Source organism: Nothoprocta perdicaria, unplaced genomic scaffold, assembly GCF_003342845.1.
Source record: "Nothoprocta perdicaria isolate Ctin4 unplaced genomic scaffold, notPer1 scaffold_109, whole genome shotgun sequence".
Lineage (NCBI taxonomy): Eukaryota > Metazoa > Chordata > Aves > Tinamiformes > Tinamidae > Nothoprocta > Nothoprocta perdicaria.
Genome location: NW_020454194.1, coordinates 1,620,611 through 1,647,216, shown reverse-complemented (window position 1 = coordinate 1,647,216; position 26,606 = coordinate 1,620,611). Strand labels below are relative to the sequence as shown.

At 43.9% G+C, this 26,606-nt stretch overlaps 1 protein-coding gene across 1 annotated transcript in view; it reads left to right on the top strand.

Moving 5' to 3' along the window:
• SHROOM2 (shroom family member 2) overlaps positions 1–26,606 on the top strand; it is a 123,208-nt gene that overhangs the window by 68,992 nt on the left and 27,610 nt on the right. The window contains exons 3-5 of the mRNA XM_026047295.1: positions 11,269–11,400; positions 15,247–17,857; positions 19,843–19,946. Coding sequence (XP_025903080.1) covers positions 11,269–11,400; positions 15,247–17,857; positions 19,843–19,946 — 2,847 coding nt within the window. The remainder of the gene's footprint in view (positions 1–11,268; positions 11,401–15,246; positions 17,858–19,842; positions 19,947–26,606) is intronic.

Sequence of the window (26,606 nt, the reverse complement as noted above, 5' to 3'; positions counted from 1 at the left end):
TAAAGGGCAGAGAAAGGTCAACTGCAGGTATACGATGTGTCCGAGTAAGTCAGGACCAAATGGATTTGATCAGAGGGAGCGAAGAAAGTGGGATTTTTGAGAAGCATGTTCTGCGTGATGGTATGACTGATAGGAAATGTCTTATGCATTTTGATGGAGCAAAAGTTGTGTAAATTCATAAATGATAGAATATGAACTGCTCGGTGTTGGGGATTGGGAAGAACTATATTTTGTTCTCCTGAACTCTCGGGTGGCTGATACTGTCCACTGTTACGTGGTGTTAGACTGAGTAGGCAGCCTGCACAGTTCTTAAAGACTTTGCAGGAGTGGAAAAACCCTGATACGTTTGTCATCTCCTTGCCCTGTGACGTTCATTACCTTTCAAGGAGATATATATAAAGAGTAGCAATGTGGAGACAAGATACATCACTCTATAGCTCAGAGCCTAAAGGGAAAGAGAGGACGTGGCACCACAGAGCGAGGGGAATCCTTATTCTCTGCAAAAGGAGGTTGAGGCACGGGGAGGATCCCACAAGGCTTTGGGATAGGGAAGGGGCAGAGGAGTGTGTCAGGAGGAGACGAGCACGGGTCACACACGGTGAACATGCAGCCAGGGAGGAATTGTTGTCCAAAGGAAAATAATTGGTTAAGGGGCTGTTGGTGGAGTTGGTGCCAGAGCTTTATAAAGATGTACTGTTTCAGAATAGGTTGCAGCTTTTAAACAGCAGGAATTTTGAAAGCAAAACTGTTATTTCCTTCTTTTTCCAATATAACCCCAGGTTACACTTTTCTTGAGAAAGTGTGATTTGCCAAATCTATGGGGAGTACAATTGTCCCTGCCCTTGAAGTTGTCTTTTATTCTCCTGTTGTAACTGTGCATTTCTGCACACTCTCTTCTTCATCCACGCCTGAAAATTTATTAAATCATCCCAGGTCTGTTGTGTGTACGTGCTGTGTGGAGCTCAGATCTTCACTGTGGCCTGAGCTCCTGGCTGTGCTGTCCAGTGGGCTGCCCACCTGCCTAGGAGCTGTGTCGCAAAATGAAGCGTCCTCGTGACTCCAAGGCAGCCTGGCTGTTGAGGAATCAGGGCCAGTTGCATTTTGTTCTTGTTTGCAGCTGATTTGTGCAAACCCCCTCATCCCCCCATGAAATAGGGCATGTACTGAGCTGCTCTGCCAGGGCTTCTCTGCTTGCACGTGCTGGGAGCGCTGTTGGATGCTGCGAGTTACCGACAAAGGCAGATTCGGGGCTCCTACATAATGAGAGGCTGAAGTGAAAACAGGTTCTCAGAAACCTAACTTTAACGCAGGGTCACAAATTGTCCCTGAAATAAACAGTTTATCCAATCCATTGAAAAACACACTGAACAGCCATTGCTTGGTCTCATCAGTCTGGTCTAATTAACTTGCCCAGTGCGTGATGCAGTATGTAATACATCAGCAGTGTTTTCCTGCGTGGTTTTGCTTGATCCAGCAGCACGTTTTCCACTTCAGCTTCCCCCCGGCCCTGCAGCAGATGCCCCCAGCAAAGCCTGCCTGGGCACCGGGGAAAAGGAGGCGGGTGGGAGGAGGCTGCACCTCAAGGGACTCCCAAAGAACGCAGGAGCTTGTGGAGCTCCAGGAGAGGACAGGGATGGTGGGAAGAGCGGGCTGCAGGCCAGCAGGGCGGGAGGCTGCTGGCTGCTCCCTCTGCTCCTGTGGCTGGAGAGAGGTGAAGAATCCAAGACAGTGGCGGGAGACGCCCCGAAAAGAATCACTGGTGATGGTGCTACCATGAGATGGTAGAGCCGAGTGAAGAGCTGCCAACCCAAAGGCGAGGGCAGGAAACCTTGCTGCTTCTGAAAGTGCTAGGCGTTAGGAGTGGGATGCACCCCTGCGAGGCCGGGCATGTTGGTGTGTCTGCAATGATTCACTTCTTACCGTCTTTGCTTAACTAACCCTTCATTTTCTTCAAATGTATTAACATGTTTTGGGTTAATTACAGCCAGAAAGGATAATAGTTTACTATTTGTTAAGCTAGAGGGGTTCACAAAGTTGATTAGGAGCCCAGCTTTTATTTAGCTCCATCCATTTCATCCATTTGTCAAATTCACTTACGCTTAGAAAAAAGGTATATATTGGGGCAGTAGAATATTTGCGTTAGGGTGATGATGGTGTTGAAGGTTCTTTGCGCTAGCACTACATTATTTTCAATTTCCACACAAGGGTTTCTGTCCTGCTTGAGACTCCCAGCTGGCTCCCTTCACCCTTGGCTGCTGTGTGGCCGTGGCCGCCACGTGCACGGCCTCGAGGGCCTTCTTGGTGGGTGTCGTTCTGGTGTTTGGCTCGTGGCTAATCCGGCTGTCACTAGCGGGGGCACACGGGCAGCAGGGCTCGGCTGGCCGGGGTCACAGGGCGCTTTTCTCCTGTGCCACCTTGAGTGGTTTCATCATTGCTTCATTCCATCCCAGTGAACTATGACAGCAGGAATTACCCCAAAAGAGTAGAAAGAGAAAGATGCTAATGCCCAAGGAGAGGTTGTTCTAAGAAGCAGATGCCTTGTGTGCCACCATTAATGGAGAGAAGGAAAATCTGGAAACAAAAATCCCCGTATGGCTTGAGTATTCCCAATGGCATTTTATATTCATGCATGTCAAAGGCTGAGAGATCTGGGCCTGTTCAGCCTGGAGAAGAGGAGGCTGAGGGGGGACCTGATCAGTGTGTACAAATACCTCAAGGGAGGCAGTGAGGAGGAGGGGGCGGCCTCTTTTCAGTGGTGGGCAGGGATAGGACTAGAGGAAATGGCTTCAAACTGAAGCATCGGAAGTTCCACAGGAACTTAAGGAAGCATTTCTTCACTGTGAGGGTGACAAAGCACTGGAACAGGCTGCCCAGAGAGGTTGTGGAGTCTCCTTCTTTGGAGATCTTTAAAACCCGCTTGGATGCAGCCCTGTGCCACGTGCTCTAGGTGACCCTGCGTGAGCAGGGGGGTTGGACTCGATGACCTCTGAGGTCCCTTCCAACCTTCGGCATTCTATGATTATATGATTCTATGTCAGGTCTCGTGTGTTTATGCTGGAGAATAAAAGTGGGAAGCTACTATTGATGCTGCTGTTGAAGATTTCTGATATTAAGAGCTTCACCTTTAAAATTCACCTTATTATAGGCTATTAAGCTGTCATAGTAGAACTGTTCTTAAATGTCATGTAAGCAGCTTTTGCTCAATTAGGGTATGAAAGCATTTCTGTTCTGTCTTTGACAAACACTTAATGTAACAACTTTCAGCAAACTTTCACCTTAAATAAAGTTCCATTCCCTGTATACAGGCATTCCCCATATTTAGGAAATAGATTTAACAGGAAGGGGAGGACAGGCTGAAGCTCTCCGAACAACTGAAATGCATTGCCTTAAGGTACTTAGTTAAGTACTTACTTAAGGTACTTAGTATGTTACTCCAGTTAGGTTTTCAGGTTTATTTCTTATCACGAACCCGCCTTTCATACTGTCAACTATTTAGAGTTCTTCGTTAATTTAACTTCTCTTACTTCATTTGGATTTTTACAGAGGCTTAACATTGGAAACGCCAGAGCCTGAATTCTGAAGAACTACAAAGTAGCCTCCAGAAAGACGAAAAAGTTGCTAAACGTTGTTAAATGTTAATCCCTTTAAAATTTCTGGTGTCATGTCTCCACACAGTTAGCTTGAAATTTCAAGTCCTGATGTTTCTGCCTTAAATAGCAAGGTCCACGTTCTTGATTTGAGAGGGATTTATGCAGTTGTAGAGAGGGGTTCACCCAAACAGCCTAAATTTACAATCCCTTTTTGAAAGGAAACTTAAAGCTCTCCTGGTTAGATGACAAGAAAACTGGCAGAGAGAATGTACTGGAGAAAAAAAAATAATAATAAAATGCTGAAAATACTTCAGTGTGGGCTCAGGACAGGGAGGAAAATAAAGAAATCTGGGCCCGAACCCATGTGAAAAACAGCAGGCAACTGTACACAACGTGAACAGAGGGATTGAAGCCCAAATGTTGTAGAGAGAAAGCAAGGAGATAAATTTAGGAGTGGAAAGTGGGGTGCCTTTTAGCAGGGCATTTAGGTTAGGTACTTGGGGAAGAGCCACAACAGGTGGTTGAAGTTGCACGACCATCGAAACCTGGAGAAAGGAATTGTACACATATTCTGAATTTCTAAAAACCTAACAAAAAGAACCATATACATGTATGTATAGAAGAGCAAAGAACTAAGAATAAACCTGTCTGAAATATCCATATTTGTTATGAATTATAGGTGGTGAAGGAGAAGAGCTTTTTGTTTTCTTCAAAATACCTAGTGGATTTTTTCTTTTTTAATGAAGAAGAGGAAAAAAATCCTCGGTGTGGGGTTGTGCTATGAGTTCTTTTTTTTTAGAGGGGATGGGGAAACACAGAGGAAGAAATAAAAGGGTAAAGAAACTATGTTCAGGAAATGTTTTGGGGTTTTCAGCAGCAGTCTTCATCTCATACTGAATGTTGTTTAAAAACAATTTTTCCTCTGTTTCATTTTCTGCTACATATGATGATAAAGACGAGTATAGGGAGTCAGGAAAACACTAAAAATTATGGGCAATGGAGAAACATACTAATATTTCTTTATAAAATTAATGCCATCTGTTCGAACCTAGAAGAGAAAAAATTATGAATATATTATTAAAAACATGGTTTTGAGAGCAAACTAAGAACCTGCTCGTGTTCCTTTGGTAGCTTTGTGGCTGGCTCACTCTCTTTTGCCTAATGGTAGATGCTTCGTTCTTAAGTTATCCTGGCAGGTAGATCAGCAAGCGGTGACTAAAGGACTACACACAAATTCAAGTTTTGTTTGTATAGTTGCCTGAAAGAGAAGGTATGAAGATTCTGCAGAAGATGAGGATTACTGATGGACTCCACATAAAGGAATATTGGTTGTCCAGTGTCGGAGGCCAGCGATGGAATTGTGGGGTGAAAGGGAGTGAAGGGAGAGGACGTTTTAGCAAAACACATACTCGTGTCCTGCAAAATACTTGATTTGTTCAGGTAGCGATTTTCTATTATTTTCTGTTGAAACAAAAAATCGACCTGTTCTGGTTGTGAGTTTCCAGGTCAGTGGGAGATGTTTTTCACATTCTGCAGGCGAAAATAAATGAAAGGATTTTTGTGAGGTAATATGGTATGTTTTGAGTTGAGTCCCGTGTATGTAACTGTATCATGCAGTTTTTCAGTGGTCTTTTTTTCTAACTTTTGGGGGAAAAGTCATATAGTATTTTTCATGACTTGCAGGAGTGGTTTGATAGTTTATTTACTGTGGCTTTTTGGTAGTTTATTTACTGTGGCTTTTTACATACATGCTTTACTAAATTAGGTATTATTCGCTTACTGTATTTTAATACATTGAACACAAAATGGGTGTATTGAAGGAAAAGAAAAAAAGACAAATTTTTGGAAGGACTTTGTTTTTGTGGCACATAAGATCTGTAACAGTTGTTAGCCAAGAGTTTTTATTTCCAGGCCGATGCCCGAATGTTATTTTTGAAGGAGCAGTACGGAAGCCAGGGAGCGCAGCGTTGTTTGGGACACGTAGGGCACAAGTCGACCTGGCGCCTCCGATTCTGGCCGTTCTCTCTGCGTGGAAGCAGAAAGGATGGGCTGCAGCATTGCACAGGAGCCCCAGGGGCAGAGCTGCTCCGCAGCTCCCCGCACGGCTGGCGCTGGCCAACGCCGTTGCCACCAATTCTGGTTACAGCAGTTTGTGCCTCCTGCTGCAAGTGTTCAAATGTGGAGTTGGCCCCGTACTAAAAATGAATCAGTAGAGAGACACTTTGCTTCAATACAGAGATTCTGAGTCGCGTCTTACTGAGTGGAGGGAGAAGGGTTTTATTTTGATAGTGGCTGTTCAGTTTAACTAAATTTAGTAGCTCCCAAATGTGGGGGTTTCAGAGCAGCTGTGCCTTTGCAGCCCCTGGGCTGCACTTGGAAAGCGTGGATTGCAGCTTTGGGAGCTAAAACATTCTGCAGAAACTAGAGGAAATGAGTGAAAACATACCCTATTTATTTATTTCTTTTTAATCTTTAATCACTCCAACAATTTTAACTCTGAAAATTATACACTTGTGGCAATTGTTGAAGAATATAGCAGCCCTTGTGGATCCAGTTCAGTTATGACTGAAGTTACTGACTCATCCTTGCTGTTAAGTTAGAAAAAAATACATATTTTCATGTATATAAATCTTTTTCTTTTCCCTGATACAGCTCACATAAATGAAAAGTAGAAAGCATTGTATTCATAAGTACTGGCTTCAAATACCCACTTTTGGTTAGATGAGACGTACTAAACACTAATTATATGTCATTACTGCTAATTTGAAGTAGAACAGTGAAGTCTGCTGCTTGAGAGCTGCCAAAGCCAGAGCAGTATATAACTGCAGTTTGGTTTAGCATCACAGCAGAACGGACTGTCATTTTAGCGTTCCAAGGAAGGAAGGATTAGGGAAGGGGAAGGCCGCAGATGAGCTGCGTTGGGATTCAGCGGCAGAGCCGCCCGGTTCCTCCGTTTTGCAGACGCTCCTGGCTCGCGCTGCGTCCCGCGGGCTCCGCTCCTGTTCCCGTGGCGCCGGGCGGTGCAGCTTGGCGCCCCGCTGCCAAGGATGCCAGGACATACCAGGACACTGCTCCAGCGAGTGACCCGGGCTGCTAGTGAGGCCCCAGGGCCGGCAGAGGGAGGAATTCCACTCGGGAGACTCCCTGCCCCGGCAAGGCGGAGCGATGTGGAATAAAACGGGAAACGGACTCCAGTTGCTGGTTTCTTCAGTGTCTCATTTCCCCGTATGCACTTGTAGATAACTAGCTGACACACAAACTGGTCTGTGGCTGTGTGGGTAGGGGTAAGTTTTGCTTTTTCCCTGAGATGAGCTCGGCGGCTTTCAGGAGTTCTTCGCATCCATTTTGCAGATCACTTGCACAAATTGGTGATTTTTAGTCAAAATTACCCTGTAAAAAGGAAGATCGCTGCCCACCTTGGCTAAGCGCATCAGCCCGTTGATTCTGACGTTGGGTTTATGCGGAGGCCCTTTCCAGAGGCCTAGTCGGGCAGTCTCCGCAGGCAGGCAGCATCCAGGGCCTGCTCCTGGGGCCGGGTGGCGCGCGGGCCCTTCCCAGCGCTCTGCTGAGCCAGCGAGCAGGCCGGGCACCACCTCACGGGAGCCGGCGGGACCGAGCCCGGCTTCCGACCGCACTAGCGCGGCACAGCCCTCTTCCTGGGTAACGGCCGCTGCTGGCGTGCGGGATTCGCCGCCCTGGCTTTGCGTGCGAGCCAGCTGCCAGGCTGAGCCGGCCGTGCTGGCGCAGCAGAGACACAGACTGAAACCTTAGCGGAGCAATAAATCCTTCTACCTCCTTTTCTCTTGGACACGGTTCTCGGGACTCTGTTTTGCTTTTGGACCCTAAATGCAAAAATCTTCGTTCTAGAGCTGTTTGGTAGGTGAGAATAGATCCCTTTGCGGGTAAGGGGAATACACATTGTGTATTCCTACTACAAATCCATCGTTATGTCTGTTGGCATTTTGGTCTTAACCTACCTACACGTGGTAGCCGTTGTTGATTTTGTGTTCTTGTTAGCTACATTAATTTAGAATGTATCTGAATGCTGAGGGAAAAGCTCTCATTAATTTATACTATTGTTTTATGCTGAGGTAAAACAATGTATTTGATTTCCTACCTACTTTTCATTTGCAAGCTTCAATTTAGTTTTAATGCAGACATCTGAAATTTAAGGAGTCCTACTAACTCTGACAGGAAATAAAATGAAGCCATTCATGTTCATTCTCAAAATAAACTTAAAAAAAACAGTTGCCTGGAATTTTCATTCTGACAATCAAAATATTTTTCTATCTTGTGTTATTATTTGCAGATGAATCTACCCATACAATTTAGTTATTTTTATTTTTCAGTCAAGGAGGTGTGTGTTTGCCCTTTTCAGTCCAGTGAACCTCACAAGCGAAAGCTTTGCAGCAGTCTGAGCCTTTGTTCCTGTATTTCTAAACTCACACTGTCTCTGAAATATAGGGTGTCTTTCTTAATGCCTTCCGAACAGCGACTATAAAAGGATGGTTTTTGTTCTGAAAATCAGAGCTGGAGAGGTTGTTTTATTGCTACACTATTTGCACACATATGTCGTTGAGACCATTCTGGTGTGTGGCTGGCTTCTAGTCGATAGAAATGGCTTTCCCCTTTGTATCCTACCTTCAAAGCTTATCAGCTTTTTCCTTCTAGCAGCTTTTCTAAAAGCACTGGTAGAAAGACAGTCGGTGAAATGCTTTTAATAATGCTTCCATTAACGCAAGAGGTTTCCTGGATTGTAGGTTCAGACGATCTCATTCTGTCACTCAGAATTAATGCAGAGGTATTACATTAGAATATAAATGCTCTGCTTCCAGCAGCTTTAGTTGCCTGCAACATTTTCTGTCTCTGATTTTTTTTTTCTTTCTAGATCTTTTGTAATTGAGTTTTGAAACTTACTTCACACTCTCTGCTGTTTACTGATAGAAACTTTATTTCTTGAAGTTCAAGAAATAGCACATGTTATTAATTGGTGAGAAACTGATAATCTAATGGGAAGAAAGTGTTGACAATGCGTAGTGACTTAGTTCTTAGTCATGCTCTGGGCTTCTGTGAAAACACATATCTGCTTGATTCCACCTTCCAGGAGACCCACCAGCATTTTTAGACTGTTGAGAGTATTTTAGTATGTCTGTAATTTCTTCTAAAAAATGCGTATCTGCATAAACAGAAAGCACAACGGAACCAGTAAGTTCTCGTCCACTTGCCTTACCTCTTGTCACAACTCAGTCCAGTCTGTTCCTCCCCCTGCTTGGCCGCTCAGGAAGATGAAAGTGGTGGTGGATATCGTAGCACAGAAAATGCCATCTGAAAATGATGTTCGTGGGGCCAGAAACTATCTTATGAAGATCTTGAGAAGTTCCATGAGGTACAGTACTGGCTTTACAAGTGCATCCCTTCCCACTGATTGAATTTCTCCTGCCATTTGCCAGCCCCATAGCAAACCCTCACAGGAGTCCTTGTTCCCCAACCTTCATTTCCTCTCACTCCAGACATCACTTGCACTGTGCTAGTTTTCTAGTCTTGTGTTTCCTTTGTGGTGCATGATAGTGCAGTAGTTGTCCCGTAGTATAGAAACGCCTTTGTTGAAGCCATGCCTAGAAGGTATGCTGGATAAATAGCCTAAAGAGCTATTTATGGTTGGCCTGGCTCATAGCAGTAGTATGAGAATGAGCAGTGGAAAAAGAGCAACGGAGCCATCAGTGGCTTGCTTTTCTTTCAATACTTGGATATAAAAGTAGATGATCTCTAGAGGTCTCTTCCAACCCCAGCCATTCAGTGATTCTGTGAAGCAGGCATGGGCTGTCTGGAGGTGAGTATCACATGGCCCAGCAGAGTCTTTTGTACCTCTTTGCAGGGAGAGTATTTTGCCTCCTCCACCCACTTTTTTGCTTTCATATCTTATCAAGAAAGCAAGTAGTGTTGCTCTGCTTAGCTGTTTTCTCTCTTCTCATGCTAAGAAGAGAAGGCTTTTGTTGAGGAAAACAATCGGTTCTTTATTTAGAGACAGCAATGATGCTATGCTTCTCGTGAAATTACATCTTCCCTGTAGAATTGTTATTGTCTTTTTATAATCCTGCATGCAGAGTTTGGAAAAGAAATTTGAAAGAATTCGTCAGATCTTCCTAAAAATATTGTGGAAAAAAAGGAGGACTACTTAGTCAAAAATGACCAGTTGGTTTATAATGAACTTTATACTGGTTTATAATGAGCTTTAGTTTTCTTTCTTTTTCATATTTATTTTAACCAGTATCTGTTAGATGGCCGACATTTTTGAAAGGATGGATGAGTAAAAAAAAATCAGAGCTGACATTAGATTTTGAGTTGAAAGTAGGCACTAATACTGTCTTGGCTTTGTGAATGACTTGGTAATTTAGGTTATTTAACCTTGTTGTGAAAAGCTTGATAAATACAGAAGTTCATGAATAATTTAAGAGCCAAGGACCAAGCTTTCAGTTTAGATTGTGACTTGGAAGGCTTGGATTTGTCTCCCTTCATATCTAATGTAATTTTTAAGTTACGCTCCTCTTAGGAGAAAGCAAAGAGGAGAATTGGACGAGTTATCTTCAAGAAGTCCCTGCTTTATTCCCACGGCTTTTGAGAGAGCCTAGACAAAAGGGGCCTGTGCTAGATATGTTAGCTGAAATAGAAATAGATTCATTCCAGAATGCATGAACGTTGACCTTTGAGAAAAAGATATACATTTTTCATGAGATTGTTGTATTACAGGTAAGACAGGTAAGTATTAAAAAAGGTATTACAACCAGTAAGTCCTTCAAAAGAAATGCAAGCTCTGTTTTTCCCAAACGGGTGGAAGGGGCAGACAGGTTGAAAATGGTTTTGCAGCAGGGATTGTAAGATACGAGTAACTTGCTCTCGTATTCGTTAGGAAGGGTCTCTGCAGCTCTGTGGGCAAGTGTGCCTGGGGCCAGCATCCGAGCTGAAGCCCGCGGTGCTGGGGGGCTTCGATAGTTCACTGAGCTGCTCTTGGGGTGTAGTGTGTCCTTCTAAAAATGATAACCTGCTCTCCTGAAGTCCCAAGCATTTCAAGAGCTGAAGCAGAACCTGCTTGGTGTTAGAATTTGTAGTTGTATCAGTCTTCCTGACTTGTAGGAAAAAATGCATATGACTTTGTTCCTTCTCCAGTTACTTGTTCCTTTTCTTCCCACATCCTCCCTGGACACATATGTGTACATATCTGTATAAAGCCTTACCAAGGCCTTATTTACTGTTGCTATGTTATAAAAGAGTCATAAAGCTCATTAGTACTTTGAACTGCTAAAGCTCTGTATACATTTAAGGTACTTAAAAAAACGTGTTTGCTTGCTTTAAAAAGAAAGAAAAGAAAAAAGAGAGAGACAAAACCCAACCTACCACAAACCTTGGGTAGAATTGCTGTTTCACTGTATCCCAAGCATTTTAGAGGAATAATAGTATCTTTTCAAAACTGTCATGCATGTAGAAGATTGGACCAGTTTACTGTAAGTTACAGCAATTTGCAGCAAACTTAACTTGTTAACTTGTTGTTAGTTATGCCTCTATTCTGTCAGTGCAAAGTTGAATTTGACAAGTGCCAGTAGCTTTTCTGCTGCACGTCACCTTACTTGCATGTCACCTTAATGGCATTAAAGCAATACACTTTCTCTGTCTCTCCTTCCAGAAGAAGTGACCTGGCCTGCAGGCCTCACTCCTGGCATGCAACCAAATTTACAGAAAGTCAACCCGAAGCAGCCACGTCACACCTTGCTTCAACCAATGCCTGCACCTCCTGGCACTCACGGTATCATGCCAGGTGAGTCCCTGCTCGAGTTACCTGCATGCAGCTCCAGCAGCAAGGCACTGATAATGTAGGTCGGGGTGGTCAGGGTCGACTTTTGAAGCACAAAGGCAAAAACATTCTGCAGCGCTTCCTTCTTGCTCCCTGTCCTTTCAATGCTTAAAAGAGGAATCCTGCAAGCGGGACGTATGGATGAATGTATCTCAGGGACACAGTGTGATACATGCGTGTGACTGAAAGGTAAGGAAATGTTTTTGAAGGCTGCCAGAAGTTTATTTTTTCTTGCTCTGCGCTCTCTTATCAGTGTTCACAGGTAAAATCCTAAACCTTTGTGTGTGCAAGCGAAAAGAAGCCATAAAGGTTAGCATGTTTAAAGGAAAATAGCTAAGGGAGAAAAAAATCAGAAAGAATCATTTCAGACTTCATTAGAAAGCCAAAAGCAGCATTCAGAGTATTTTCCTGATGGACTTTGTAGTACTGCTGGTTTTGTTAGCTAAAGAACCTTTCTGTAATCTGATCTTCACTACAGTGGTGTTTTTGCTTGTGTAGAGAGGTAACAAGACCAATGATTTTTATTGTTTCCTTAAAACCCTTCAGTATTTGTTATGTCTCGATCAGCATATGGAAGAAAGGCTGTCACCCATGCATTTTTAGTTGTGAAAGTTTTGAGCTTTTAAGGTAATGCCCATACCATTTTGCTTGATTACAAGCTCATGGGGTTTTTTTTTCCTGCTTGTAGATTATATTCTGTAGCATTTTCATGGGGAGAGCAGAGGGAGTTCATTTTTTATTGCTTTTATTCCTCTCAGTTCCCTTTGGGACATAGTTTTGCTGGGCATTAAGGAAAAAAAATCAGTCTGGAAAACATTCCCAATTTGCAAGGTAGTCTTGTGCTTTCTGTACTTACTGCTGCACATTCTCAGTCATCACTTCCTGATGTTAACTTATTATGGCTTTTAAAATAAAACAGCAAAATGCACTTGCTCTTAAGATTTTTTTTTCTGTGCAAGTTCCCTACCATTTTTTAAAATATCTTACGATTTTTTAAAAAATAACTTTCAATTTGTCCCGAGTAACATATGAGTGTTCACTTATAGATGGAAGTGCCTTTTTTAAATGAAAATTATGTTGTAACACTTAATTCATTGTCAGAGATCTTAGCACATTATATTTTCAAAGTCCTCAATTGTAATTACTCCCATTTCAGATAGATTTGTGCGGATAGATTATGTCTTAAATTTCATATAGATGGATTAAATTAGAGTCATATATATAAAGACAGTAAGTAACCTCATAAAATGAAACCAAATTCAGAAATTCCTAAAAATTTAAAGAGTTCTTGGTTGCAATGGTGACATAAAGAGTACCTCTAGTTTCAGTCTACTGAGCCTTTTGACTGAGCTATAAATTGATACAGTTTTCTCTATTCTCTGATGATTGTCCTTATACCTTGTTGTAACAGTTAGGTCTGCAAGGCAGATTCTCTGGGAGTGGGAAGAGATGTTGACATGAACTGGGCCAATCATGAGAGAGGTTTTTTTCCCCCGAAATTTGGTTAAAAACCAACTTCTAATGAACTTCCGGAATGAAATTTGGGGAGAGGAGGGGGGAAGAAATAGAAATTAAAAATAAAGCAATCCTCCTGCCTCCTTCCTCCCTCTACAACCGCTAACAGAGTGGTAATAATGAAAGGGCCAAAAAAAGATTGCTCTTTCTTAGAAGCTGTTAATAGATGTAGTGGCTTCAGTAGAGTCAAAGATCAGGGTTCCCAGGGTTTTGTTGTTCCTGAACCATTGGTCACCTGTGCTGATCAGCGTCACTGCGGAGAGGTGATTTGCCCGGGAGATCTGCCAGTCCTGGTGGCTGTGGCGCAGGGCTGTTTCTGGAGCAGAGCTGACTTCGGCGCGCGGTTCCTGGGAGCCCAGCGCTCCTTGGGTGCCAATATTTTCAGAATTGTGGTTGCAGAGCAGAGTTACTTGGCATTTCCAGTCTGCACAAAGGAGCACGAGCTGCTTCAGAGATGCCCTGGTTCAAGGTACAGTTCACACAGACAAGATACACCACATGCTCCAAGTCAGTCACCGAGCCGAGCGGGATTAACGATGGTCCGGGGCTGAAAGGGGCAGTGTGTAAGAACATAATAGAAATAGCCCAAGGAGGAGATATTTCTGGAATTTTTAGACTTGTAAATGAAGGCTTTCTTGCACAAGTTCCATCTTTATTTTGACCCACAACACATATCTTAGGCCAAAGAGAAAGGATAAAGGCATCAGCCTGCCATACTAAAGCCTGGCTTACAGTCTTCATTGACATTGATCCTAGTAATGATCAAGGCACTTTTTACATGAACCATAGTATAACGACGTGAGCCATAGGATAATTAAGACCTCCTTAATTATTCAGTGAGATGCTTTGGAATGCTAAGGATACAAAAATGATAAAACGCCCCAAAAGATGAATATAATGCCAATGCACCGTATTAAAAATTTCTTTTAGAAGGTAAACACGAATTATACTTTCTCTTCACATAAATTGTGCTTTATTAAAAAACCCCAAAGACAACAGAAATATGAGAAAATGTACAATTTTCATACTAAGTGTAAATTCCAAAGAAGTGCTTAGTTTTCTTTTGCAGTATTTTTGAAAGAAAGAACGACTGTACTCTTTGTGTTTTTGATATGGAGTGACCTAATTTAGTTACTAGCTTTCACAAGTTTCTTTACTGCACAGGAGTTGATAGATGTTTTGTATAATTATAGCTACAGGGAAGTAGAACAGTGCTGGGATTTCTACCAAGGGGCTTTGCATGCAAGGACAAGAAGCTCAATTTGGCACATAAAAGCTGGAGGGGCTGGTAGTGAAGTTCTGGCAGGGAGGTGTGGTGGGAGGAGTTGCAAGGACTATCATGGTTAAGTTGACAAGAGGTAGGTCCCGGGAAAGACATAAAAGACAAAAACTTCAGTAATAAAAAGCAAAACAGAACAAAATTGGTGTTGAGAAGGAAAACAGCATAAGTAGCAAAATTTTGAAATACTGACAAATGAGCCAGAGAAGGGTAACAGCGTCAAAGATGACATCCCTGTACAGGAAAGACCAGCTGGGAGGCGGTGGTGGTGATTTCTGAAGAAGGATCAGAAGTTCAGTTTTGGCAATTTGGAACTATAATTGCACTTAACCTGCTCTCTTGGAATTTTGTTGTCAGTGCTGCAGAATTGGGTGGAGATGAATGACACTTTTATAAGGTCATCAGACTGACAGTTGTTTGAAGCCACATTGGAAAGATTTATTTTAGAGGCTACGACCTGAAATGGAGATGTATGAGGCAAATGTTTCTAGTAGTCTTTCATTTAGAAATGAAGATATTATATTAATGGATGGATTTGGATAAGCAAGTAAGTGGTGAGAAAGTAACTTTATGGACCAGAAAAGAAGTGAACTAGAGAAAGATGAGCAAGTGGAAAATAAGTTAGTTTTCATCCTGGAAAGCTGGGAGCTAGTGGAACTTAAACTGAATATGTATTTAAAAAAAAAATAGAATCAACAATTTGCACACGGAGAGTGGAGCCTTCAGGAGAGATAAATATGTGTTGCTTATCAGGAATAAGGGAGAGCAAAACTGTGTTAAAGTTACTGAAGTTTAAAGCTTTGAACAAGTTGAACAAGTGCCAGAATTAAAAATATAAAGCCCAGCCTCTCCAAATTTTCAATTTTATTAGATTGTCTGTCTTCAATAAGAGACATTTCTGCTATGTAGATGGCTTTTACCAGTATTAGTAAAGTTGGTAGTCATGTATATTGTTAAACTATGTCGAATTTTTTACTTATGTTTTTTTTTGGTTTGTTTTATTTTTGCTACCATAGCTCTTCTTCTCATGACCTGTCGAACTCATGGGATCAGTCAAGTCTGCATCGCAATTCTGACCAGTTCAGCTCTTTGGGAAGTATGGACAGCTGGGACCACACTCCCCAAGGAGGCCAGTATGGAAGACTTTCTTCCGCAAAGTCTAACAGCAGCATTGATCACCTAGGCAGCCAAAGCAAGCGTGATTCAGCCTATGGGTCTTTCTCCACAAGCTCAAGCACCCCTGACCACACTCTATGCAGTGCAGACACCTCTTCAACAGAGAACGTGTTATACAAAGTAGGCCACTGGGAGACTACAAAGCATGGAAACAAGTCCGGCCAGTTTGGGAATGATAACAGTGGAATAGAAGACAAACCAGGATATTTGCCAGCTCCCACCCAGTACGAGAACAGCAAAAGCCCTAGAATAGAGGAACACCCTGATATGAAGCTCCCCAGCTCTGGAAGATCTAATTTTGGACCTGTCTGGTATGTTCCTGATAAGAAGAAGTCTTCATCTCCTCCTCCCCCAGCTCCGCCTCTTCGTAGTGACAGCTTTGCTGCTACCAAGGGCCACGAGAAGGCCCACGCTCCCGTGCACCCAGAGGGTGCCAGCACGCAGCACTTTACTGCCCCGAGCCGATCGCAGCCCAGGAGTGACTGGAACTCGGAAGCTGTGGAGCAGCAAAGGTGGCCGTCCAGAGCGTGCGACAGGAGGGTCAGTAACTCAAACTATAAACCCGGTCTTAGCATGGAGTATGGTTTTTCTGCTGGTGAAAGGTACAACAGTAGCACAGGAGCCCTGAACAAACTGCAGTCGTCCTTGTCGAGCACCGACGTGCGGTTTGCGCAGCCCGCGTACAGTCACCAGCACCAGTACAGCGACGAGAGCGCTCTGCTCCACAGCGCCAGAACGTCGGCTTCGCCTAAAGATCAGCAGCATTCCCTCTGCTATGGTGGCATTCAGGAGCTGCCCGCCGATGCCTTCCATTGCTACAGTGCAAACCAAGGGAGGCCGCTCAACGCTCTCTCCTCTTGGCACGCTGCTGCCGAACAGAAGGTGGACAACACGGGACAGAGTCGCTATTACTGCGTGACGGCCAAACAGCCTCCTCAGGGAAGTTCGAAGCCCCTTCACCTCAAGGATGACAGCTGGAAACCCCTCGTGGGGGCTGATGCATCGCTTGGACCTCATGAAAATCCTGCAGTTGTCACGATGGTCCAAAAACCAAAATACTATCTACCTCACCAAGCTGTTGAACCTTCTCTGGAAGGGTATGAGAACAGTAGTCATCACATGGTGGACATAGAGGCGGGTGTTAGGTCTACCGTGGTAGAAGAGGCTAAAAAAAGTAATCATGCTGAAAGGGCTGGACAAAAGAAGAACTTTGAGAACAGCTTTGAGGAAAGTGAACCCAGGTACAGCCCACAGGACTATGTAAAAAGCTGTGTCCTTGGCACTGAGAACAGAGCTGCTCAAAAAGAATTCAGGTGGGCAAAAGATGAGAGTAGCAAAATTTCTCCTCAGAAGACCCCAATGTTGCACTCTTTGGCTCAGGAAGGGAAAAAACAGTCTGAGAACAGTCCAGAAATTGCAACCGAGCGGCAGCCCCCATTTGACACCCACTTGACTAAACAGGCACGAAGGAGCGATCGTTTTGCGACAACCCTGAGAAATGAGATCCAAATGAGAAGAGCAAAGCTGCAGAAGAGCAAAAGCACAGCTACCCTAATAGGGTCGCCGGAAACAGAGGAGTACAATGAGAACTGGAAGCCAGATTCAGCAGAAAACGTAAACAGCTCCCCAGATACTAACTTTACTAGCACCTACAAAGATCACCTGAAGGAGGCCCAGGCCAGGGTTCTGCGGGCAACGTCCTTCAAGCGGCGGGACTTGGAGCCCAGCCCTGCSGAATATCTCCCCAGGTCACCAGAACGGAAAAGTGGCAATTACAACTCCTCRTTATTGGCTTTGGTTTCTGAAGATGTGCCTGGGCTCCTGGAGGCCACGCAAGCGAAGCCGAGCTCGGCGGGGAGCGGCGCCCAGCACGTTCCTCGCATCGGCGCCAGGAAAAGGTTCACAGCAGAGCAGAAGCTCAAGTCCTACTCGGAACCAGAGAAGATGAACGAGGTCGGGATGTCGGCGGAGGAATGCCGGCCTCGCTGCTGCCCAAACACACCCGAAGAAGCCCTGGGGTCGTTTGCAGACAGGTGGAAATTTTTTGAGGAAACCAGTAGGCCAGCGTATAGAAAGCCTGCACAGAGACAAGCACCCCATGGTGTACCAGAGGGGCAGCCTGAGAGGCCTGATAGAAAAGCTGTCGGTGGAGCAGAGGGAGAGGACTCGTGGTATGAGAGAAGGGGTCGGGCAGCTTCTGTTGGCCTCGAGGCCGCGCACGGCAGTAAGGCCTGTGACAGAGCAAGGAAGGCGGAACAGCCGCAGCGCCTGGGCACCTTTGCGGAGTATCAGGCATCGTGGAAAGAGCAGCGGAAACCCCTGGAGGCGAGAAGTTCAGGGAGGTACCACTCAGCAGATAATATCCTTGATGCAGGCCATGAGCAGCATGAGAAAGGCCAGTACACCCATGAGAGGTCCCGATCGTCCCCTTCTACCGATTTCTACAAGCAGGTACGAGACTCTTGCTGTATTATCCTTTAAATTGGCCAAGAGAGAGACAGAGGAGGGTGGTGGAGGGGAAGCCAGACCAGCTTTATAAAATGTTTCCGTCTAGAAACACGTGTCACACTGTGTTTGCCATCTGTCAGTGCTGGGGAAATTGTTATAGAGCATATATTTGTATATATGCTCTTTTAAGGAGAATAAGGAAGATTTCTAAGAAAGGTTGYGTTGCATGGGAATTCAGTATGCAAGAAAGAGCAACCGGATGAGTAATTTCTTGAGAATTGTAGCCAGTTGGAAGGAAAAAAAAGACTGATTTGATGATACTGTTTTACAGTAGCAATGCAGGAGGATCAAAGCAATGTTCACCCAGAGTGCTTTTTCACTGGTGTTTCTGCCTGCCCTCTTCCCCATATCGTCTTGATCTCTGAAAACTGAAGAGAAATGTTCCAAGGGGAAATAAGACCAACCTTTGTGTGATTTTGTTCATGATCTAACAATTGCCCTCTTTTCTTCCAAACTTGTTTGATCTGAAAGCTAAGTGTGACAAAACATATGTTGGTGATAGAGATTAAAAAAAAAAAGCCCATTAATGCTCCTTTTACTCTGCAAAAACAAAGGAAGCTTCTTAGTGTTTTATGTCCATTTGCTGATTTAAAAACAGAAGTGTGTTCCTCAGAGAGATGCCAAAAGTGTGTTCAACTTGCAAGTAAATACTCAGTTAATTTTTAACTGAGCAGGGCTGGAGAGCAGTTGGCAGGTGGCAGGGGAAGTAAACAGAGAGACTAAGGCTCTCACAAGCTCTGTGTCGAGAGGGTGATGTTCTCGTGGCTGTGAGAGAGTTGTAGGAGTCACAGGGTATTCCACCCGGGCTGAACTTCACCTTCTGCACAGATAGAAGCTGACTTTGAGGGGGAAAAAAAAAAAAAAGGAGCTACTGCAGTGGTGCAGTGTTTTGCCTTTTTCTTCCCTTTCTTGTTAAAAGTACTGCATTCAGACTTGAACATGCAGAGCGTATGTGGGTGTTTGCACGAGTATGCATCAGGCATAGAATGAGAATAGCTGAAAAAGGAGAGAAAAATGGGTGGATCAGTGAAAGCTGTGAGCTTATTTTCTCCAAGTTTGTTTCTTTAAGTTTTGCAAGCCTTTCTTTTGAACTATAGGTGCAGGCATAGCTGCGTGGATAATTGACTGGAGTAGAGATTCCAAGACCTGCAAATATTCACCTGGAAGTTATTATGAAAATTAAAATAACTAAATTATTAAATAATTGTCCATCCAGCCAAAAAAAAAAAAAGAAGAAGAAAAAAAAAGAAACTATTCCATGTGTTCCATGGAATCTATTCCATCTTACTAACTAGTGCCTTTAAGTTCAGTATAGGCCTCCTGGGGCAAAAAGACGACACCTGTTTAGACACCTGGAAAATATGGTGATAAGAGCATTTGAAGATGCCTGCAACAGGCTGAAGTAAATAAAGGTGGTGCTTTGCATATATAATTCGGCTGATTTTGGTGCTAATGCGCATATTAAATTTCCGGCAGGTTCAGGGTTTGTAATGCAAAGGCCTGCTCTGGGTGTGGTTGCTCCGAGATAGGTGGCGAGATAAGAAAATTGCGGAGCAGCGATGCCGCGCGTTTCACGCTCCGAGCTTCCAAGCCCCTGGTGCCCTGTGAGCAGGTCCCCGGGAAGCCCTTTGCCGTGTCCGTGGCTCTGCCAAACGCGAGTTGCGGAGCTCGGTGGATGGGAAGCGCTTTGGAAGATCAGCAAATGGAGCTGGTAACTCGAGTCCTGGCAGCTCTGCAGCGCTGTGCAAGAGGTCACACAGGCTGCTGTCCCACTTAAAGCAAAACAAGCTTAAGACATGCTATGCTGTTGACTTCATGTATATTCAAGCGGAGCTAAGCCACAAATAAGAGGTTCCATAATCATAGATTTTTCAGGAGGCTGAAACATGATGACTTGGTGTCTTACTTGTGCTGTAAACCACTTATAGGAGGTCTCAGTTGAAGTGAGAAGGCAAGCAGAGGATTTGAGAGAAGATGGGGAGCATATTTTCTCTAAAATTAACCATCTGGATGAAAGGAACTGTACAATAAGGTAAGCATTCCTTAACTTCTGCCCTTTTGTTTGTTACAATTGCCATGGTTTGATCTTTGCCTGACCCAATTTGGAAGGTTAACTAGGTTGATTTTGGTTGTTTTGCAATGCCTTTTTGCCTTTGTTTCTCTCCTTTTCCCCACATACTTTCTTCAGTGTTGGTTGATATAATTAATGTTGGGACTGAAATTTTGGGGGACTCTGTGGTGAGCTTGAAGAAATGTCTAGTGTTGTGTGTGTGTGTTTTTAATGACAGATAACTCTTATTAGTGAGCCTAAAAGGATCGAGGTATTTTTTATATTTATCAGTTATGGGTATTTTGGACAAAAAGTCTTGAGGTTTCCCAAAAGAATCTTCCAGTATTGTGCTTGGCAAAGCCTGTATGTTGCTGGTACACAGTCTCACTCAGAAAAATCGGGTTTTTCTGTCCGGTGGTGCCTTTACAGAACGCAGTGCGTGAAGAGAAGCCATCAAAAGTTGTCTTGTTGTTCAGTCAGCTCCGCTCTTCTTTATTAATTTGTGGGTTTAATTTAGCTGTATGTTTCTTTGAGACCCAGTGCTTTTCGTGTGCACAGTTTGGTTAAAAACACTGAATGTCTGGCGTAGAGGGTGCCTCGTTCCGGCCAGGAGTCTGTCAGAGCCGCCCCAGCGTAGCCAGGGATCTCTGCCATTGCAGAGATCAGTGCAGATCAGAGATCTGCAGCTGCATCAGTGCATTGCATCAGGTTTTACATCGCAGCCTTTGTAGCAGAAGAAACACACGTGTGGGAGAGAGAATTTCTGCTGATTTCCCTGGATTCTGCAAGTGGTTAATCTCTCCAGGGCAGGCAAAATGTGGAGCTAGCACACTGSACTGGTGGGCCTGTGTCCGTGAAAGCCTGTGGCAAGCCAGCGGTATTGTTGATGCTTGCATCACGTTGCAGCGCTCTGGCCGCCTGCTCGCGCCCTGCTTCCCTGTATCCCTCCGTGCCTCCCGTCCCGGGGCTGCCGCCCGAGTGCCCGAGAGCAGGTCTGGATGCAGGGAGAGAGGGCGGGAAGCGGCCCCAGCCTGGAGCCGGCGAAGGGATCCGGGGAAACCCCCTGACGGGGCGCCAGCGGTCATCACCTTTCATGTTTATATTTATTTATATTTATTTATATTTATTTGTTTATTTGTCTTCAAGCTGGCTCCTGTTTGCACACAGTGTTTCAGATGGAGGCCTTGGCTTTTTCACCGCGTAACCAGAGGTTTTGTGAAACCGGCCCTTGCAGTCGTTCCCTGTAGCCCTTGGTGGTGTGCACGGGAGGGATTGTCTCTTCTGTGTGTGTATGTGTATATATATATATACAAAATGCATATATATATATATATATACACACTATATATATACACACACACACAAATACAAAATAAGAAAAAAAAATCTCTCATTTGGGCATTGGATTCCTGTACTGAGAACCGCCTCTGTGTGATGATTAATGGCTGTGCTGTGTATTTTCTTACTAAGATGGCATTCCTGTGATGAAAAGGAGCTTGACTCATTTTGGTATCAATTACTTTTGTAATTTTTGAGCTGCTTTAAATACATTTAGCTTCCTGCTTTTAAAAGCTAGCAATTTGCAAATAGCTTTTGTTGAATCTATGTAATCTGGAATATATTCTGGGAGATGAATGTTGACCAAACCTAGCATCTTCGTTGTGGACATGTTTAATAATGTCCTTCAAATTAGCTTTATTTATGATTTTAAAAAATCTCATTCAAGAACCACTGCTGTTACAAACACACAGGCATGCAAACAGTCATCTGACGTGAGCTGAACTTTCTTTGTTTTTAATACTGAGGCTTGATAGGTTTCCAAGTATTTGCTTCTCTTCAGAACTGCGGTTCTGCAGATTCATGCAAACAAGTTGTTGTTGGTTGCTTAATGATACTACTGATTTCTGTTTCAAATTAGTTACCAAAATCTAGCAAGCAAGGATTTTTTTTTTCCTGCTTTGTAGCTTTTGACAGCTTTTTTGTCTGGCAGATGTTGGTCATACAGGTAACTTCCCTGTGGACGTCTCCGTGCTGTCTGTGCAGACGTGGCCCTTCAGGAGGTGAAGGATGCAGATGTGGAGTGTGACCTGCAGCCTGTGGCTTCCTGCTGGGCTAACACAGCGCGCAGGAAAAGTCAGTTTGCATCAAAGAGAAGGGCCTTGTGATCTAGAGGAGTTCACAGCCATTGCTTTCTAAGAACACTTGACTTGTATCTCTCTCCATTTGTTTGTTTCTTCAGTGTCTATACAAATTACGTAATTTCAGAAGCTGAAGGCAGGTTTATGAGATAACAGCAGAAAATCCTTGCAACATTTAAGGGATAAGTAGAGGACCATTTCCCCATCAGCTATAGGATCATGGCATGACTCAGTTCTAATTAAATTCCATGAGCCATTTCTATGAGGTGTTTCATGCCCCAGCCAGTGCTCCTGGGCTCTTGGAGAGAAGCAACATCTACCATTCACAAATTGAATTAGAAAAGAGGGTTCTGGATGCCTGAGTTGGCCTAAATTTCCAAGTTTAAGATTCCAGAAGGGCGAGACCAAAAGCTGTCATTTAGGAGCCTGTGGAGAGTTTCCTGAATTGATTACTGGGCACGTCAGAAGGAAACTGCTTTATCAAGAGTTTGTTTTCCCATTGACCAGACCATGCAACAGAGAATAGTTGTGTAAAGAAGGATCTTCGCGTGGGAATGTGAACAACTTTGTCACCTGAACCGAGTCAGGAAGCGAGTTTGCGAACAGGAGCTGCTGCAATATTTTTGTTTTTATGGTGGGCTGTCATAGCTGTTCCTCCGAGCTTCCTGCAGGCTGGTCCCATTCGGAGAGCTGGGGCTGAATGCTTGTGAGGGCCAGTTAGCAGAAGGAAAAAGAGCACATGACGTATGAGGTCTGGCCTCTCATGTAAACTCGTGTTTACAGAGATAAATGGTGATTTATGAGACATTGCAAATATTTGCAGGAGTTACTCATTTTTTCTTACCTCTCCTATTTTAGTTTTAGATTTGGTTTTTTTTTTTTCTGTGCTGTTACACTATAACAGCAGCAATGTACAGTGGAGCTTGAGGTATTGAAATRCAAGAAGACCTGAAACAAACTTTCTCTTCATATATAGCAAAAGGACCATTAGCTAGTTAAGCAGAACTCAGTTTCCTATAAAAAACAAATAGAAATTTGAAATCCCTGTCTACCGTATATACCCTGCTGGAATGAAACTGGGAAGTTTTTACTGGGTGAGTGTTRCAGGAGAGTGTGGCTCGTGCATTGACAGGGCTGTTCAGATCTGATGAGGTCCTGTATAAGCAAAGCACTTGCATCTTCCTCCCCTTTCCTGTGGCAGAAACAGTGTGATTGGGGACAACAGCTTCTTAACAAGTCTGTAGAAAATAACTTTGGCAAGTTTATTGGCAAACTTTAGTGGTTTGTAGTGCAAGAGACACCGAAGTTTTCTGTTTTGCGCTTTACCTACAGCTGTTGTCATTTTCCACACAAGTGCTTCCAAAGAAAAGAAATGTTTGCTATCAGTTTGCTGAGTATTGSATTACCTAACAAGCAAGAATTTATAGCAAGTAAATTATAAAATATACCTGATTACATTTTTATTTAGGGTGTGATGGACTAAAAATTTCTCTTGCTCTCCACATCCTCATTTTGTTCAAGAGCTTATGAAGTGTCCTCCTTTTTAATTAATTGAAGCATAATAAGGACTGTCAGAAAGGTTTAAGGGCCCTTCTTGAGGGAGATGAGCAGGGCAGTTAAGGGAAATAGCAGCCACACCAGAAGTGTGGTTTTCACACAACTAGTACATACTTGATTGAGGTGATGCTTCAGAAATGCGAGTTCCTGACATTAACAAATCTACATCTTGTATATAGTCCAAAAACAACAACAACAAAGCCCTTTGTTTCCGACCAGGAAGGCAGTGGGGTTGAGGAGCAGCCATTCTTTGTCATCTGCAGGACGTGCAAGGGAGTCAACACGCTTATCCTCACAGGCTCCCAGCGACTATCAAGGGCTTAAGAAAGATAAAGGGGAGCTCCTGAAGTCCTTCCTGTTTACATTAGCACTTCTTTATCAATAAGATATGGATTACTAATGAATCTGTCAGACCACTTTTTTGCTAATTATTTTCTGCTACCATATCTGGGATGGATTAGTAAATGATCCAGTCTTGGATCATTTGCTTTAAAAGCCTGTATTTTTTTTCTGAAACTGAAAAACACTCCAGTGCCAAAACTGAAAACCAGGTGATGCTCTGCATGCCTAAGGAGGTAATGAGAGAGAGAACTCCAGCAGCATTATAGCCAAGAAATAGTCAAGAAATGTGTAAATACTTAGTGATGTTTCATTGCCATGATCCAGTATGTCTTTCTAGTATTTTTGACTGTATCTGATTGACAAATGTTAGCTAAAAAAAATCTCACCTTGAGATACAGTAATCTGGAATTACCGAGACGTGAGGGCAGCGGGTGGAATGTGCTGCCCTTAATGGTCATGGGAGGGCAGGCCAAAGGGCTTGCCTGATCCACTTGCCTTTTGCCTGCTGAGCAGGAACAGATGCTTGGAGAAAGGAACACAAGGCAGACACATGCCCTTACTTTGGGGTGTGCTTGTGAGCCCCTGGTGATCTATATGCTGTGCCCTACGTATCATATGGATTAGCAGCCCTTGATGGGTTTTTGTGTCAGGAACAGTATCTAGCTGCCTTTGGATCCCCACAGACGACTGACATCCGTATTTTCTTGTGGTGACGTGCTCGGGAGTATGGTGTGAGGTAAAGGACCTCTTTTGCCGGGGTGTTTCCCCGCTGTGAAATGCATTATGTGGCCATGCCCATCCTTGTCATGCTCTTRTGCATCCCTATAGCTACCCTGGGAGGCAGTGCTGGAACTGTCCAGAGGGTGCAGCATGAGGGTGCACTGTGGGTTTGTAAGGCAGCACGCTTTCTTTACCTTGAGATTTTTCCTTTCTGGACTGTTGCTAGGAACAGAGGGWTATTTTCAGCGAACTCTGTGAAACCCAAGTGTGCCCAGAGGAGTAGTAGCAATTTCATTTATGCATCATTGTACCTGCTGTTGAGGTACAAGGAAAAACTGTGTATGTTACTCTCCATTTATTAAAATTGAATTTGGGCTGTTGTTTTATTGTCCATTCACTCAGTGGTCAGAAGCCTTGGCAGTTGTCCCTGTGTTTATTACTCTGAATACTTTTCTCTCAGCAGCAGCTTTCACCACCTTTTCACTCCTTTCCTAAATGATCAAGAAATCAGTTCTATTAGTCATTTGGTACTGCAAGGGAAGACATCATCCCATGGGAGGTACACTTTTCAAGAGCCTTCGGTGAGGTAGTGTTTTGAGAACCTTGAAGAAATCCAGGTAAACTCTGTTATCCAGATCCTTATTGTCTACATGTATAGTGACTGTTTCTAGAAGAGTAAAGTGTAAGACAGGATTGTTCTCTATCCAAACCCCTGTCATTTTAAAAATGCTAGTGAATGCATTTACCGTTTTTTTTTTCCCCAAAATAATTTTTACCAGTTTGCTTAATTTAGCCGTTCTGGTTATTGGCCTGAAGTTCTCTAGATACACAGGGAATATTGCATTCCTTCTCCCCAAAATACTGCCTGAGCTTTTGCCTCTGAGTGCCTCAGTGCCAGATGCGTCGCTGCTGCTCTTTGTGCAATGTCAAGTGCAAGTTCCAGGTGATAYGACCATCCAGTCCTGGTAACTCGTGACTAGCCTGTAATTATGGACATCCTCCTTTGGTACATCCCGCGTTCGGAATAATTCTGGTGTAGGCTGCTCTTTGCCCACACAGACAAGTAAGGATTATGTAGMTCTTTTGCCATGGTGTTATTTTCTTTGATCTTTTACTACTGTAGCTTTGTAGTCTATCTGGTGGACATCCTGACACTGATGCATTTGAAAAAGCTTTTTTTAATTTTTAGAGTCTTTAAGAAGCTGTTCCTTTTTATTGTTTGTTTTGTTTTAAGTATAGCTTACTGTGTTTATACATCCCTTTTGCTGGAGTAGTCCTTTGTTTCCTTAGTTGAGTGTGGCTTTAGTTCTCTGGCAGATGCCCCTTTAATTACTGTTTAATCCAGTGAGATTAATTCTTTGCTTTTCTCTTTTTTTCTTCTTGGTAGATGCTCTGCGTTTCGGATATTGTGTTTTCGGTTGCATGCCATCTCTGTTCTGTTTAAGGTATTCCTGGCACGTTCTTTCAAAACTAAGTGCTGCCGTGTGGCTTCTTGCTCCTGCAGGGCTGCTGAATGTAGGTAGGTCTGGGGCAGCGCCTGGGACCGGWCTGCGCGCACGGCCCGGGAGCGACTCGAGCACAACCTTTTCCTTCCCTGTGCTGCCACTTCGGGGAGTTTTCCGAGCTAGGAGATGCTCGGTCCTTCAAGGGCATCCCACATGCTCCCCTCGGCGTGATGCTTTATTCTGTGATCTCGGCTTAGCTGGCACCAGGGGACGGTGCTTGAAAGGCGCCTCTCGCCACGGCCGGTACTTGCATCCCCTTCTCCTCCCACACTCTTCCAGCACCTACCTTCCTTCCTTCCTTCCTTCCTTCCTTCCTTCCTTCCTTCCTTCCTTCCTTCCTTCCTTCCTTCCTTCCTTCCTTCCTTCCTTCCTTCCTTCCT